This window comes from Corticium candelabrum, chromosome 5, assembly GCF_963422355.1.
Source record: "Corticium candelabrum chromosome 5, ooCorCand1.1, whole genome shotgun sequence".
Taxonomy (NCBI): domain Eukaryota; kingdom Metazoa; phylum Porifera; class Homoscleromorpha; order Homosclerophorida; family Plakinidae; genus Corticium; species Corticium candelabrum.
In genome coordinates, this window is record NC_085089.1 from 6,286,206 (window position 1) to 6,301,335 (window position 15,130).

Consider the following 15,130-nt stretch of genomic DNA (forward strand, 5'->3'; position numbering starts at 1 on the left):
GTACACACCTACTGCTGGAGCCTCGTACCCAGGCCCTAATGCGCGGCCAGAGAAAAATGTACAGGCTATCACACCTTCCTCTGCAAGAAGAGTACGGATAGTATCTAGTGGTGTATGGTTATAGTAATCCAAAATGCAATGGTTAGCGTCCTGAATAGAAAAAAGGAACTCAACACACTGCAGTATAGTAAATTTCGAATTCTCGACCCAATCTTTCTCTGCCCTCGTCATTCCCCGGACAGTCAATCCTCGTAGAGATAGTTTACCATTCAGTTACAAAACTGCAAAAAGATGAAAATACATCATAATTGCTAACCTCTGTTGTTTTCACAGAGATACAAAACACTCAACCTGGCACAAATTACTGCAGTTCATTTTCAAACAATCAATTGAATGTTTCGTGCACACAAGTGTCTATTCAGCAACATCGGCTGCACATCTGAACCCAATTGCAGCAGAACGATCCAAGCCTGGTGACATGAGGAGAAACTTTTGATGCTCATCTAGTTTATACGGCTGTGGCAGATACCAGTGAGAACCCTGTGGCTGATAGTAAGAGCCGCCACGTAAAACTGCCTTCCTTGTGTGTTCATCCATAAACTCATTTGTCCATTGGTAGACATTTCCAACGAGGTCTTCAACACCAAACACGCTTGCTCCATTTGGATGTGAGTCGACATCTGCTGGACCTGGCATATTTCGTCCCTTCACTGGAGTTGGTACCCTCTTACTGTCCCATGTTAATCCCCAAGGGTAAATTCGACTGTCTGTCCCTTGTGCTGCAAATTGCCATTCCCATTCATTCGGCAAACGTTTTCCAAGCAGCTTGCAGTAAGAACGAGCATCATTCAAATCAATCCACGTAACCGGTTTCTTATCCCAGCCATTAGGATACCAACTATGATTCTTCCAATCACGAAGATAGTTTGTCATGTCTTTGGGCTCGTATCCTGATTTCTCTACAAACTCTTTATACTGAGAGTTAGTAACAGGATACTGATCAATATAAAAGGCACTCATATTCATGACATGTGCGTGAGAAACCTGTGGATTCTCCTCCCAAGGATACTGAACATCAACACCCAAATGATTACCTTGTTCTATTTCAATACCATGAACAACAAATTTGAATGTTGGATATGCTGGAATCTTAATCATCGCAACAGGAGTTGTAGAATGCCTTGTGGATGGTTCATTGACAGTCATGGTCTGCTTTAGTACAACATGTTCAGTTGAAAAATTACCAAGACGTTGCTTTGTGAGAATGGCCATGTGTGATAAAAACAAATGCAGTTCAGTTGTAACTTTGGATGGTTCAATGGCAAGAATACAACCATAACCAAGAGCATCTAAAGAAAATGATAATGACATCATCTGAGTTGAGCCAGTCCCTTCAACTCTCTCGATTGTCAAATTCTTTAATTCTGTGCCATGGTAACAATCAAATAACTTCCAAGTAGAATTGATATCAACCTGCAATTGATTTCCTGTTACAGGAGTTGGCAACCTGTTCACCAGTGTCCACAGTGTTTCTCCATCTCCAGGCCACTTGCTTGCAAATACACCCCATTGTAGAGTTGGAGTATGAGGTTCCCAGGATTTACTCACTAGCAATGGAGCAAAGTAGCGTAATATTGTGCTAATTCTAGCCAGAGCCTGTGCATCTCTGTCATTCATTCCATTCCATATGCCCCACACATTCTCCCAACTCACAAATCCAATGCCATTAAAGAAAGTGTGCTGAAGGTTGTTTGTGTGATTCATTTGCCATCGATCACAGATGTGAGTTATGTGTTTTGTCTCTAGCCACTTAAAAGCATCAACACAAGGAATGAACTCATACTTCCAGTAGCCCCATCCCATCTTGGTATAGTTCAATGTTGCTTCTTGTGGACCACCTTCTGGTTCAATAGCTAGAGGATGACCATTATTCACTGACTGAATCCAGAAGTCTTCTGGTACATAGCTCATTGTATCTCCATTGAATCCATCAGCATTGACTTGTTTCAGTAACCCAGTTAAAGTAATATAGTCCTCTGTACCCTCATCCCTTGTTCCTTGATCCCAAGGATTATATGGAAATAGCACATTGACACCACGAGTGTGAAACTGGTTGACAAGAGAAAGAACACCGTCAATACCACCAGGAAGGCTTCGCATCATGTCAAACTGATTTCGATTGTCAACACCAATATTGGGATAACTGTGCCACATCAGAACACTGTCAACACCATTGTACCTGTTGTAGATAGTTTTAGGTGAGAAAGCACAAAAAACGTGTACATGAAAGTCGTGTTACCGAGTTTTAAAATCATTCAAGAATTTATCTACTGTGTATTCACCAAGCTCAGAGTCATAAAGATAACGATCATGAATCATAACCTACAGAATAAAATATAAACAATCATTCAACAAGTCTTGGAGATAGTGTATATTAGCCAGTAGAAAAATTATGAATTACTAAAATATCACAACTTTGTAACTAATTGAATTGTTAGTAAATGACAAAGCTGTCTGTATCTGTGAAATCAGCTATGATCATAAAACCAATCAGACTGCATCAATATATAAATCAATATAGACAATCAGGCATCCAACTTTGATTATCCAAGCAAACTAAAGTAATTGATTATATAATAAATAAAGTGACTCAATTAACATCCTTTATATATAACAAGCTCATCTCATCAGACTCATGTTTGTAGAAAGCTTTTCAAAGTGGTTCAGCCTAGCGCGTGCTAAGAGGGTGTTGTACAAAATAGCATGCCAAGAGAGCAGTCTTCCAGCATACTGGTATATATTACCTAATCTATTGCATTTAGGGGTTCTTGACCAATTACTCTCGTTTACTTTAATAAGTGGCTACACAATGACCTCAGGGCAGTGTAAATAGCAATTAAGTTAAGATGCTATAATTTACTTTTTGTTTCAACTATAAATATATGTTATTTAATCACCTACATTTTCAACAGTAAGTTTCGTGCCATCTTCAAATGTCGGAATTACAGCTTTTGAAAGGCAGTTCGCCAGAACCGGACCTGTTTCCACAGCCCTGGTTTAATAGGCCTCTGGTGTAAGCTCACTCTCAGGAAAAGGTGGTCCGACCTGGCCGAGCCAGCCGGACCGGCTCCTACGGCCCTGCATCTCCCTCATCATCGGTACTTTTTATCAAAGCAAGGTGGTTGATATTCCAGGATCCTGCTCACTGTTTTGCACAAATTACAGACGGTAATAGTGTCTGACGCCGTCTCAACTATCTAGAAAAGATCTGTAGTATTCTAATTATGCAGTTGTCAGAAATGCCTTCAGGTTTAAAGAGTGAAAGTCAAAATTTAATCAATTAATTAATACATGCAGTTAATTTGACAGCTGGTAGTTGTGAAGCGTGTATGCACCAGCGTAGCATCGGAGGGGGATGGGGAGGCTATAACCCAACATTTTGGGTGTGTCACTCCGCTTCAAGCAGAACTATAATTAAGTTACTAAACAATTCACTTAATCCTAATTAGAGTAGTATGTTGATGACGACGTTGACTATCTCTTTAATACACATCATCATTTCAGTATGATAAAACCAGTGTCGAGAAGTCGTGGACACGCGAAGTGCTTAATTAAGACATTTGCTACGCTATCGGGTAATCGCAGAGTCAAAGAAGACCATTTAAAAAAGGCAGAAGCCTATCCATCAATTATTTTTCAAGTAAGTTTAAGGTCGACAACCCGACTGACCGAAGAATGGAATCTCCAGCGGCTCGGCTACCTCTATACAATTTGCATGCACTCCGTACTTTCTCCAATTCGTGCTCAGGTTATTCTAGCCAACTAGCTAGACCTATTGCTCGCTACATTACAAAGCTAAACTTGGTCAACGCCGGTTTGCACTGAATTACTATTCTATAGATTCTATTGTCATCGAGATATTTAATTAATTTGACGATTGCAGCAAGCCTTGAAACCATTTTGGCAAGGACTGTAACAGTGTTCCACTCTCTACCTACACGGCACTCAGTCTCGTAGTTTATTTTTGAAACCTGAAATTGATACTATTTACTTACACGACTACAAACTGTGAGCGAGAAAGCAAAAGTGAAAAATGGGCGTGGCTTTGCAAGTAAAAAATGGCCGTGGTTTACAGTCGAGCACCTCCAAACTTGAGGACCACACTACGCCGGTGGTGTATGCAGGTGGCCCATTAGCACCAAAACTCGCATTGATAAAGTTGATTAATTAATTAAGGCCTTAATGCCTCAAGAATACACTGTACCTGCGGCGAGACGATGCTAGATGGGGTCCACAAGAGAAATTTGTCGTATACACTGTCATTGTATTTCATTTTCGACAACTCCGACTGCCGCCATTCCTTCATGCCAGACAACCAGGAATTAAATTCATTTTGAGAGCGCGGTCCGGGCATGCATTCACCACTTTTCGCACCATTGGTTAAACAGAAAGATATAGAGAAAGCAAAAAGAACAAAAACGCTAAAGACAATGGCCATCTCTACCGCCTTGTTATCACATCCGGGAATGCTAACTACGCGAGAACGGTCTGGAAATCAAGGCGTCCAAGGGCGCGAACACAGTCTAATGTGGGCAACAGTTCAAGTAGAATCGGGAGATGGAGATGAAACTGTGACGAGCTCAGTCAGTGACAATGTGTCTGTTAGACTTAACTCTGTAGCTTCCATCTACGCAGGCGAGGATTCTGAAGGGGTGAGTTGCTCGTTTTGTCTGCTAGGAACTTGTCTATGTAGCTTGATCTAAACTCTGAACGTTTAGGTGACTATTTGGGAAGGTTTTCCTTTATGTGTAGTTGCTTCTCCTCTCGACAATGGACTCGGTGTGTTGGCTGGCAGTCAAATGATTCTATTTGATTCAACATGCAGTCAACACGAAGCGACTGTCAATCTGGGTATGACATGATGACATAAAAGCAGTCTAGACCCTAGTGAATTAAGAAACTAAAGTAACTAATTTATTGTGTTGTACCGTTTGATATATCCTAAACAGATGAATACTGAAAGATGGAGAATTAATTAATTAATTAACCTGCTGAACTAAATAGAAAAAGCAAACAGACTCACAGATAGATAACAGGCATAACAAGTCGATGTTTCAAGTGTGTCTTTACGCACTTATTTGCGCATACAAATCCAAGAGGGTTAATCAATTAAAATGTAACCGCTGACCAAACCCTTTAGGTTAACGTACACTAAACATAAGTGTTTCAGTAAGGGATTAAATTTTAATTAATTAATTAACTTGCTCAGATTTGTAGGTATATGCAAATAGGCGGATAAAGACACACTTGACAACATTTACTGAAGATCAACTTGTTAAACTACGATACATTATCTGTGAGTCTGTCTGTTGATATTTCAGACCATCTCAAACATTTAGAAGGTTTACTGTATAAATGTGTAGGGGTGCTCTAAACAGGCATACCGGTAATACAAATTCATCGGGCATTTACATGTGCATCTGTGGTAACCATGGCTTGTACGTATGTAGCAAGTGGGTATTTCAAATTGGCATCAGAAATAGAGGCAGAAATATGTATAGAAACACAATTATGATAGACTGCACTGATTTTCACATCATAAAACTGTCTTAGTTTTGGCATGTGACCCCAACCCAATGAGCACTTTATTAGATGGTGCAATAATATCAGTATTTGGTCCACTGCCCGCATAGCTCACACATACCGTAGTTATTGCACGCATATCGAAGTATGTTATTGGTTGCTCCCCCGGTTAGTGCATGCTCGCACTGTATAGAACTGATCGTGTTATTGATATTGAAACCTCAACACCTCCACAAACAAGCCAACAAGTTAAAGGAGAAATATTGTTTCAGCCAGTCAAATGCAGCGGACAAACGTTTGCCATCTCTGACTGAATGATGAAACTGTTGCCACCCATGAAAGCTGACTACATGACAGTCTTGAACGCTCATTGGGTTGGGGCCACGTGTTGGTAATGCTATGTCATAATGGCTGGATATACGTATGGATTAGACACTGACAGTACAGATATACAGCAAAGCCAACTATGTGCTATTGGGATGGTCTCACATGATGGCATTTACATGTATGATCCGTGCTATCAATATCTACAATTTTAATTCAGTAGGTTCCTCATCATTTAGTGTCCATCTGTGTACAAGTCTAGCTATAGTTGAAAAAACACTCTACATCAATCAGCTGATGTGCATTAAATGAATGATCTTGTGTTTGTGCTTTTGTAACATTTCCGTTGATTTATAGATAATTTTACATTAGACTTTGCAAACAGGAATTAACTTTTAATTAACATGATTGTTTGCTCTCTCATAAAACAGATTTAGTTTTAGTACAGCTGGATGGTTTGTCATATATGGCATTGTTGCAGTAAGTTGTTTTGTGCCTTGAAAGGTGCTTACTGCGATTGCTTGGCATGGAGTGGAAATGGAAAATTTATTGCGCTTGTTGACAGGCGAGTTACACTAATTGTTATTGTTGCTTTCACTTTACATTTTCTTACTTCACTTCTGTCAGGTCTGGAAAGCTTCACGTCTTTCATGTTCCATCTAAACTGCTGCTGTTTTCCCAAGTAAGCAGTTCATTGTGTACCACTCAACTGACACTGATAGTTCAACACTATTTTTATGCATCAGACAACTGAATGCATTAATTGATATGCTTTGTTTCAAATATTGATTATATGTATGACAACCAACTAGAAGGCCCATGATAACTGAAATACAGGGTAACATTATATGCACAAACAGCACCTCTGTTACCCAAAGAGGGTTACACTAGTGTGTCTGTGGGACGAATGGACTAACCAAGGGACAGATGAACAATTGGAATGCAGTGCATGCACTTATTGTTATCTGTGGTGTTAATTAGCATGCCAGTCAATGTGATGATGTCTTTTCATGCTTTCAAGACTCAGTGGTATCAAATAGCTATTGGATGTTGACAATCGCAAGTACCAGTCAATATGTCCAACCCCCTTCTCACGCTCTTCATTGGTTCTGACTAACTAGATCCGAGTGTTTAGCACTTTAGTGCTTTTTCGTTATTTCAGGAGCTGCAAGTTCAGCTGAAGGATCATGACGTGCCCTTGTTTGCAAATTTGCATTTTCACGAATGCAGTAGAACAGGTGTGTATTGATTTTGATCACGTGATGGTGTATTTACTTCTGTTCTTGCAAGTGTTTTATTTAATTAACAAGTTTATGCTCTTCAACAGACTTTAGTACAATGTATCTGTCTGTGGTTTCTAGATGAATTATTTAGATTACTGATTAGATTCATTGTATTGAGTATAATATTGTTTATTTGATTGTGGTAGTTCAGTAATTGTATCATGCAAAGTAAATTGTTTCAATTTTTTCATTTGACTTGTACAACGTAGGAAATGAAAAGTGTAGATAACAATGTAGAATTGGTAGAGTAGAATTAATTATGAGCACAACTCTAATCGGAATGCTATGCAAGTTTTGAGAACTAGCAGCCATCGTGACAGCAACATTAGATGAATGGCAGTAACTACAGTTGTTAAGGGAATAAACAAGTTATGTTTAGCGAATATTTATTATATGGTAGGTAATGAATTATGTACACTGTGTTGTTTGCCTTCAGTTAGTTACATCTGAGGTACACGTGGCCATCTCCACTTTCTGTTGTACGCTATGACAGACCACAAGACTACATAGGTCTGAGATGGTGCTAATGTAATTTTATGACTGTGTTTGTTTGTGTGTGTGTGTGTGTGTGTGTGTGTGTGTGGTGTGCGTGCGTGCGTGCTTGTGTACATGTGTGCGTGCGTGTGTGCATGCATGCAAGGTTATTACATTTGGAACAATATGATAGCCAGATAGACTCGTATTAAGATAAAGTAGCTTGATACTTAACACGGAACTGGTGATCAATGAGTGTGGTATGTATAATGTATCTTGGCTAAATCTGCAATTCAAATTACTAGTATTTCTATGAAATTTACTGTAAATTAGGAAGAAAAACTGTAGCAACTACAACAGATGCATCATTACATGGAAGTTTATTTTTAGTCAACACAACACTTTGTGTCTTTTGAAGCTGTTGTAATCACGGGTGTGTAGATGTCTCAACATTGATTGTGGTGACTGTTTCTGGTGCTGTCTTCTTGCTATGTAATGTTGATTTAAACCGACTTGATGAAGGTTTGATGGTTTTTATCAAAAATCAACTTTAGTTGTTAAAGTGACTTGCATTTGTAGCAATAATACAGAATAACCAGGCTTCAATACGTAAGGTAAGAAAGATGGATGTAATGTGTTACAGTTATGACTGGCTACATGGTTTGTTGGGGTTATTGATTTCTATATGAAGTGCAAAACATCGATTATTCAACAACTGGAACATTCTTGTCATTGTGATGAAAGCTTGCACATTTGTAGTGTTAGTGATTGAATGAACCACTTGCTATTTGTTTCTTGTTATTAATGCATTTATTAGACAGCAAAATAAAAATCATTTATTTGCTGAACTTGGCAGCATGTGAGAATATATGTATTTTATATTTGCTTTCCTGTTTTGCTTGTGTTGCTATAAATGCATGTTGTCACCACTTCTGGTATTCTGGAATGTGGGCGTTAGAAGAGTGGTAGAAGAGCTAGATCATGTGCAGTAGGAATCAGAAGAGCCAAGTAAAGAAACGTTTGGAAGCTAGAGAATCCAGAAGAGCTTGAGCACTTGTCGTAATATAGGGATAGCTATGAAAGTCACAACACTAGTGTTGTATAGTGCAACAAGCAAGGGAGAGTCAAATTGCTTCCTAATGTAATGCACTGAGATGGTTGGATATGTACTGAAAACAGTGTGTTCTAGATTCAGGAGAGCATTGTAATGAAAAAATCAGAATTGCTTTCAACATCAGAAGAACCAGCCTACTGTAGTGTTACCATCATGGATGAAACTGCAGGCGTTTCACTTGTTGCATTGGTAACACTACTAAGCTATTAAATCTTTGGAAAGTTAATGTACTGGATATGCCATATGTGTTTGTTGCAGGCAGATAGTGTGCCCTCATCAATCTTTGTGTTTTCAATGCAAAAAGACTACAGTTTTCAGCTGTTAAGAAGATCACAGGCACATGGTAATAGAGGTTACGAGTATGTTTATACAGGACAGATGCTAAGTATACTCAAGGTGTTCCTGTGCATGTACACTGGTTTATCCAGATAGTCAAGTCATCAGTTGTTAATGTTGTTAGCCTATTTTGAACAATGTACTAATACTTCTGGTTTCCGTACTTTATGCTTGTATGATGTCTTTGATGAAGAGGTTTTCATTGAATTTGCGTGTCTGTTATGTAAATAATGTAATATACGTTTGCCATTGTGTTATTCTTGTGAGTTTTTGCAGAGTGGCATGTGGTTGTTTGGTTAGTTGATGGCTTTTAATCACTATTTTGCTAATTATTGATAAGATTTATGCTATTGTTTTGAGAGGTTACCTTGTGCTCACAGGCAATTGCAAATTGATTAAATGCGATGTCACAAAGGATCATCAGTATCTTGTTGGTCTTACTGAGGAGGTGGGGCCGATGAACAAGAGACATTTTGTTGCTTTAGGTCAAGTGTTGGTTTTGCAGAAACATCTTGCTTTATTTGACTTCTTGACGTTGGTTTTGCTAAGAACTTTGAAGCAACATGAAGTGCAGAACTTTTGTGTTTTATCCTATGGTTTGGTAACCAATGGAGTTGCAAATGGGTAAGACAGTGTTGGTCTACATACAGACAAACAGATAAAATTGTTTTATTCTCTCCCAAACCGTAAATGTAGCAATCGCAAAAATGAAAGCATCCTAAGCATTAATAAATGACAGACAAACTGTCAGACTTGGAAATAGATGAAATTTTTATGTTGATTTTACTCTATTTGTCAACTGATGATTGTAGTACATGCAACAGTTCATGAGTCTGATTTGTCTTTTTGTTTGCTTTTGTTAGGACATTATCAGCACCAGTAGTAGCGCTGCTCACTTCTTCCAATGGCTTCAAGGTGGTGACAACGTATTAAATCTTCTTTTGTGTTGAAACATATATATATATATCACTGCATGTTGATGATCTACACAACTACACATCCAATATAGAGTTTATGTACTAGGGCAGAATCCATGCAGTTAATTAAAATTAGCAGAACAATGCACTCTGTATATAACATGTACAAAATCTTTCTACTATTTTAACACATGAAGCTGTAATAGAAGTCACTCTTTACTTGTCTGTCTTTGTCACTTGATATACCCGTAGAGAGGATCATCTACCACTAGTCTTGCTGCTCTCTGCAAATTAATGTTGGGTAGCTTAACTAGCTGTACTAGTTGAACTATATATTCGCATGATGGTTGACTTTGACTGTTGTTTGTGTAATGTTTTTAGCCATCGAAACTGCTCATATGCAGATTGCCCAGTTTGGCAACTGAACTGGCTGTTAATGTATCAACTAGAGCAACTCTTCCAACAGTCTTGAGTGAATCGGTATGAAATCATTTGGAATTCCAGTCAGTGACTGTGCACATGAAGACTATTTTCTAGAGTGTTCTTTATTTCATGGAAAGTTATGGAGTCAGTGGTGACAGCCAGTACTATTTTAATGTTTTATGGATAAACTCTGAGGTGACAGTTTGACAATGTTTTCACAGATCACCCAAGCTTGTCGTACGTTCTGTGTGGGAACAATCTCCACAAAAGAGGTACTCAGTATTTGTTTATGTATCTCGTTGTCTATAGTTTGAAAATGACATGGAAAATTGCTCACATGACAAAGAATGAGGGAACCGTTCTTTTCTTGCTTGATCACATTTTTACATAAACAATGTCCATAAACGTCTCACTTCAGTATTAGGTACAGTATAACCAGTGACCTCGATTATCCGGACAAATTCTGTGTCCCCCGACTTTTTGCGTTCCTGGATAAAGAAACTACTATAACATTTCACTTTCGTACTAATACATTGTAGGTACAGCATGTCACAAATGAGCGAATACATAACAGAGAATGTAATAATCTAATAAATTGGCAGCTGTTGATGACTCTTCTAGTCACATGAATGTACATGTAGTAAGTGTGGAAACAGAATGTGAGAGTGTGGTCTTACAGTGGAGGAATATTAGTTGATATTTATCAACTTTAATTATCCGGACACTCGATTATCCGGACTTCTAACCTGTCTCTGGAGAAGCCCGGATAATCGAGGTTGTACTGTAATACCACATTCACTTTGGTAAGAATGCCATTCAATGGCCATATTTTGAAATTACGGTTTTAGTCGGCTTGGTTAGACATGGGAATAGACTGTAAGCATATGTTGCTTATTAGCTTGGAAAGAAGTTGTTAATTGAGCGAGAGGGAAAATATTATGTATTAAACAGGCTGCCGGTATACTCAAAACTCTAACTTTTTCTTGCTTGGGTTGGTCTAAGGAGGTGGTACTTATGCAGCCTTGTACTTCCATGTTCACAGTTGTAAAAGGAATGGTGTTATCAACAATCTTTAGCTGTAGAGTGATTTGATATTTTCACTATTCTTAGGTTTCAACATTTGTTGGAACATAATGAATTTGAGAAAGCAGATAGATTAGCGATGAGTCATGGCTTGGACAGACAAGTAGGCTGTATCTTTCCTCTTATTTTATCGAAACTGTGTTTTAAGTTAATTATGTTTAATCTTGTTTACAGCTTATACAAAAGTGTAAGGTCACACATTTGCTAGATAAAGTTTGTCAGAGAGACTCTCTGGATGTTCCTTCTATTGATGCTTTTATTGCTTCTGTAACTAAGGCACTGAGTCTAATAAAGGTTTGCATGTTTTGAATAGAATGTAAAGGACACTCTGGGTTCAAGTTGTAAGCATTCTGTCTGATAGGATGATGACTTTGTTGTTTCGTATTGTACTGATGCGCCAGTTCCTAATATTCAACTGTTGTCAAAGTTGTTGCTCATTGCAGAAAAACGACTGAAAACTGTATGTTGTGGTTCTGGCTGTCTCTTGATGCTTTGATTTGTTTTAGTCATTAAATCATTTGTACATTGTTGCTCTCATGCACTGTCCGGTCTGTTTTATTACCCGTCTGCTAACTCACTTGTCTCATCAGAGTTTTGCTGCTTTTGTTGTTATTGTCTGCTATTGTTTTCTTTTATTCTTGTTTGTTTGGCTGTTTGTTTGGCAGTTGATCTACACTCATCTGACTTCTATATACATTATATAGGCACAATCTGGATCTCACTCATCAAGTCAGCAACATCATGTGGTACAGCTAGAACAGGTAATGCATCTAAATCTGTGGTCAGATGTTTGAATTTATGCACACAGTCAACATGTACGTTGGCCTTCTACAGGTTCTTTCTTCTATCAAAAAGCTAACAACTTATCATCAAGTATCAAGTGCAAAATTTGAGTTAGTAATGGTTTTGTTGTGTAGTGCTATTATTAATATTTTATCTTTTAGGTATTCAGTGTGGCGTACATTTCAGGCACGACGTGTATTGGATGTAATCACTGATTACATTCAAAAGGGAGACTTCGCAGTTGTCTCTGTTATCTGGCGAAGACACACAGTAACAAATTGTTTATAGATTTGTTTGTTATTTCACATCTTGTCATTGTGTTAATTGTAGGGAGAATTGATGAAACAACTGACTATAGATGCGCTGCACAGAATTCTTGATTCGTTTCCCACAGAATTACATCTGTTGTCTTGCTTGCCATTTATTGAGCATGAGATGTTGCCTTTGGTCACTATGGTTTTGCCAAGATGCAAGGCATGTGTTTTCTTGGTGCTCAGTGTATGCAGGTTGGATTTATGGAATGTATGCAGGTTGTACTAGCTGCTTGGATAGAGACTGTTGTTGAAATGTTGGAAGTCTGTGACAAGGTATTTTTCTATACATACTTGTGTGTGTGTGTGTGTGTGTGTGTGTGTGTGTGTGTGTGTGTGTGTGTGTGTGTGTGTGTGTGTGTGGCTGTAGCATGACATTAGCTACTGGGGTCCAGGTGAGACTTCGGGTGTTCACACTACAGTTGGCTTCGTGCTCCTGTGAGTACATGGCCCAGCTCCAGGAGATTGCTAGCGCAGTTCCAGAGTTCTCCTGAGTAGCACAGGAGCCCGGCTGTTAGCTTGGGGGAGGGGGAGGGCGTAACCAGTATCTGGCAGCTACTCCTAACGTTTAGTTTTAGTTGTGTGTGTGTGTGTGTGTGTGTGTGTGTGTGTGTGTGTGTGTGTGTGTGTGTGTGTGCGTGCGTGTGTGTGTGTGTGTGTGAGTGTGAGTGTAGGTGGGTGTTGTCTCTTCATGTTACTTGATGATTTATTGATGGAGATACTCTTACTTAACACTGAATGAAGAATAACTTGTGATGATGGTAATATGTATTTGAGGTTCGTGCACGCGTGCACACACACACACACACACACACACACACACACCAAGAGCTCGATAGATTGCCATATAGGACCACGTCTCTTTCTGTTGTGCAACCCGGATTAAAAGCCTTGCTATAGGCTCAGCAAGTAATTACCTGTAACTCTGTTAATTAATCAATTTACTAAAGCATCATATACAGGTATAATGGCAATTCGATGACAGGAATCTGTGGGCATGAAGTACCAATCTGTACACACGTATTTATCTCGTGCTAATTTCCAGATACTGAGAACAATTGAGGCTTTTGCAATGTTGACGCAATCTTACCCACAGCATGCTTAGATTTCTTTGTTGCTCTTATTAGTTGCCATTGTAATGACTTGGAATAAAAGTCAGATTCATTGGAACACAAGGAATTGAGAGGCAGACTGGGTTAATTGAAATTTGAAATGCAAAATGTGTTAGCTTGTATCCATGAAGGGCAAGCTTTTTGGTCAATGGTTTGTAAATAATCTTTACTGGTGTACTGTAGTAAACATGGAAGATTGTTACTGTATTCTTGTTATTATGAGACAATTGGTGATATGGTTTGTTCTAGAAATATTGGCCTGACAATGGGTTGCAGTTGATCGAGGTATTCTTGCCTTATATTGACATACCAACTCGTCAAAGCTGGCAGACTTTAGGACAATATGCAGATCAGGTTTGTCATTGTATTGTATGCCTGTCTTGTTGTGCAGCATTGTCTAAATTGATTTATCCAAATGTTAGATATGTTTGTCATCAGTCTGCTCTGCAAGTTTATCGGTCGGCTTATTTTCTCTAAATAGTTACGTCTTTGTTACTTGTGCTATGTTGTTGCAGGATATCGATTCTGTTAACTCGTTGCATAGACTGTCCAGACATCTGCAGGAATTGTCTTACCTGTTGAAGACATTTTCTTTACAATTGACATTGTCACAAATGAAGCAGGTAAGAGTACAAGCTGCCATATAATTGATAAACTGACAATTGTGTCTGTTCACATTTCATTGTGAATTTGCTAGTTTGGTAAACAAACGTTTTGTTTTTCATGTAGGAAACTGCCAATAGCATTGCTTTTCGGCTCATTGATCGAGCAGTTGTATCAGGAGTTGTGTCTCCCCTGATGGAGAAACAAGCTTTGCAGTACATAAAGGACAAAAGCCTTGACCAAGATGACGTACTGCTCAACTACATTAAGGTATGTACAAGCAACTGCAGTCTGTGATCACATCATTAAAAAAGTCTCTTGTTTTAGAGTTTATTCATAACTGGATATGTGTCATTTAATGCAAGTCGGATGTGGGAACAGAAGGCTGTTGCAGCCTTGGCGTACATTCGTAGTGCCAAGGTAGAAGTTGAATGTTGACTCTGTGGCTGTATCAGGATTTGCTAAGAGCCTGTTGTTTATATTACTATAGGTGAAGAATTTGGCTGTCACTGAGATTGTACGAATGGCTTCTGTTCCCATCAGTGCTGCCATTAGGGATCTTGTAGCTGAAATGTTGAAATCTTCTACATATGTAGCTGGGTATTGTAATTTAATGGACAGCATATGTACTAAAACAAGGGTGTCTTGACAGGCACTGTTGACCAGATGTAGTTGTTAAGTATATGTAGCAGCATGGTAATCTCTTGGGCTATGGTAATTGAACTTCTTTATGAACAGGCAGATGGAACTAAGACTGACATTTCTTTCACAAATTCAGAAGTTA

At 38.7% G+C, this 15,130-nt stretch overlaps 2 protein-coding genes across 2 annotated transcripts in view; one reads left to right on the forward strand and one right to left on the reverse strand.

Annotated features, from left to right (window-relative positions):
- Window positions 1-184: 184 nt before the first annotated feature.
- On the reverse strand, window positions 185-4,507 carry LOC134179934 (uncharacterized). Its single transcript, XM_062646971.1, has 3 exons — window positions 4,265-4,507; window positions 2,300-2,382; window positions 185-2,239 (listed from the first exon to the last, which is right to left on the reverse strand). Exons 1-3 carry the CDS (start codon window positions 4,496-4,498, stop codon window positions 415-417), a joined length of 2,142 nt encoding a protein of 713 aa, XP_062502955.1. The 5' UTR covers window positions 4,499-4,507; the 3' UTR covers window positions 185-414.
- A 58-nt stretch (window positions 4,508-4,565) lies between these two features.
- Window positions 4,566-15,130, forward strand: part of LOC134179636 (kinetochore-associated protein 1-like) — a 30,112-nt gene continuing 19,547 nt past the window's right edge. The window contains exons 1-29 of the mRNA XM_062646572.1: window positions 4,566-4,712; window positions 4,779-4,911; window positions 6,412-6,472; window positions 6,535-6,589; window positions 7,070-7,145; window positions 8,106-8,186; window positions 8,244-8,278; window positions 8,854-8,967; window positions 9,037-9,121; window positions 9,495-9,562; window positions 9,620-9,738; window positions 9,978-10,029; window positions 10,413-10,511; window positions 10,569-10,615; window positions 10,676-10,726; window positions 11,565-11,640; window positions 11,712-11,831; window positions 11,899-11,997; window positions 12,242-12,298; window positions 12,372-12,430; window positions 12,482-12,590; window positions 12,651-12,794; window positions 12,851-12,907; window positions 13,993-14,097; window positions 14,166-14,201; window positions 14,259-14,366; window positions 14,473-14,616; window positions 14,674-14,766; window positions 14,837-14,946. Coding sequence (XP_062502556.1) covers window positions 4,587-4,712; window positions 4,779-4,911; window positions 6,412-6,472; window positions 6,535-6,589; window positions 7,070-7,145; window positions 8,106-8,186; window positions 8,244-8,278; window positions 8,854-8,967; window positions 9,037-9,121; window positions 9,495-9,562; window positions 9,620-9,738; window positions 9,978-10,029; window positions 10,413-10,511; window positions 10,569-10,615; window positions 10,676-10,726; window positions 11,565-11,640; window positions 11,712-11,831; window positions 11,899-11,997; window positions 12,242-12,298; window positions 12,372-12,430; window positions 12,482-12,590; window positions 12,651-12,794; window positions 12,851-12,907; window positions 13,993-14,097; window positions 14,166-14,201; window positions 14,259-14,366; window positions 14,473-14,616; window positions 14,674-14,766; window positions 14,837-14,946 — 2,519 coding nt within the window. The 5' untranslated portion in view covers window positions 4,566-4,586. The remainder of the gene's footprint in view (window positions 4,713-4,778; window positions 4,912-6,411; window positions 6,473-6,534; window positions 6,590-7,069; window positions 7,146-8,105; window positions 8,187-8,243; window positions 8,279-8,853; window positions 8,968-9,036; window positions 9,122-9,494; window positions 9,563-9,619; window positions 9,739-9,977; window positions 10,030-10,412; window positions 10,512-10,568; window positions 10,616-10,675; window positions 10,727-11,564; window positions 11,641-11,711; window positions 11,832-11,898; window positions 11,998-12,241; window positions 12,299-12,371; window positions 12,431-12,481; window positions 12,591-12,650; window positions 12,795-12,850; window positions 12,908-13,992; window positions 14,098-14,165; window positions 14,202-14,258; window positions 14,367-14,472; window positions 14,617-14,673; window positions 14,767-14,836; window positions 14,947-15,130) is intronic.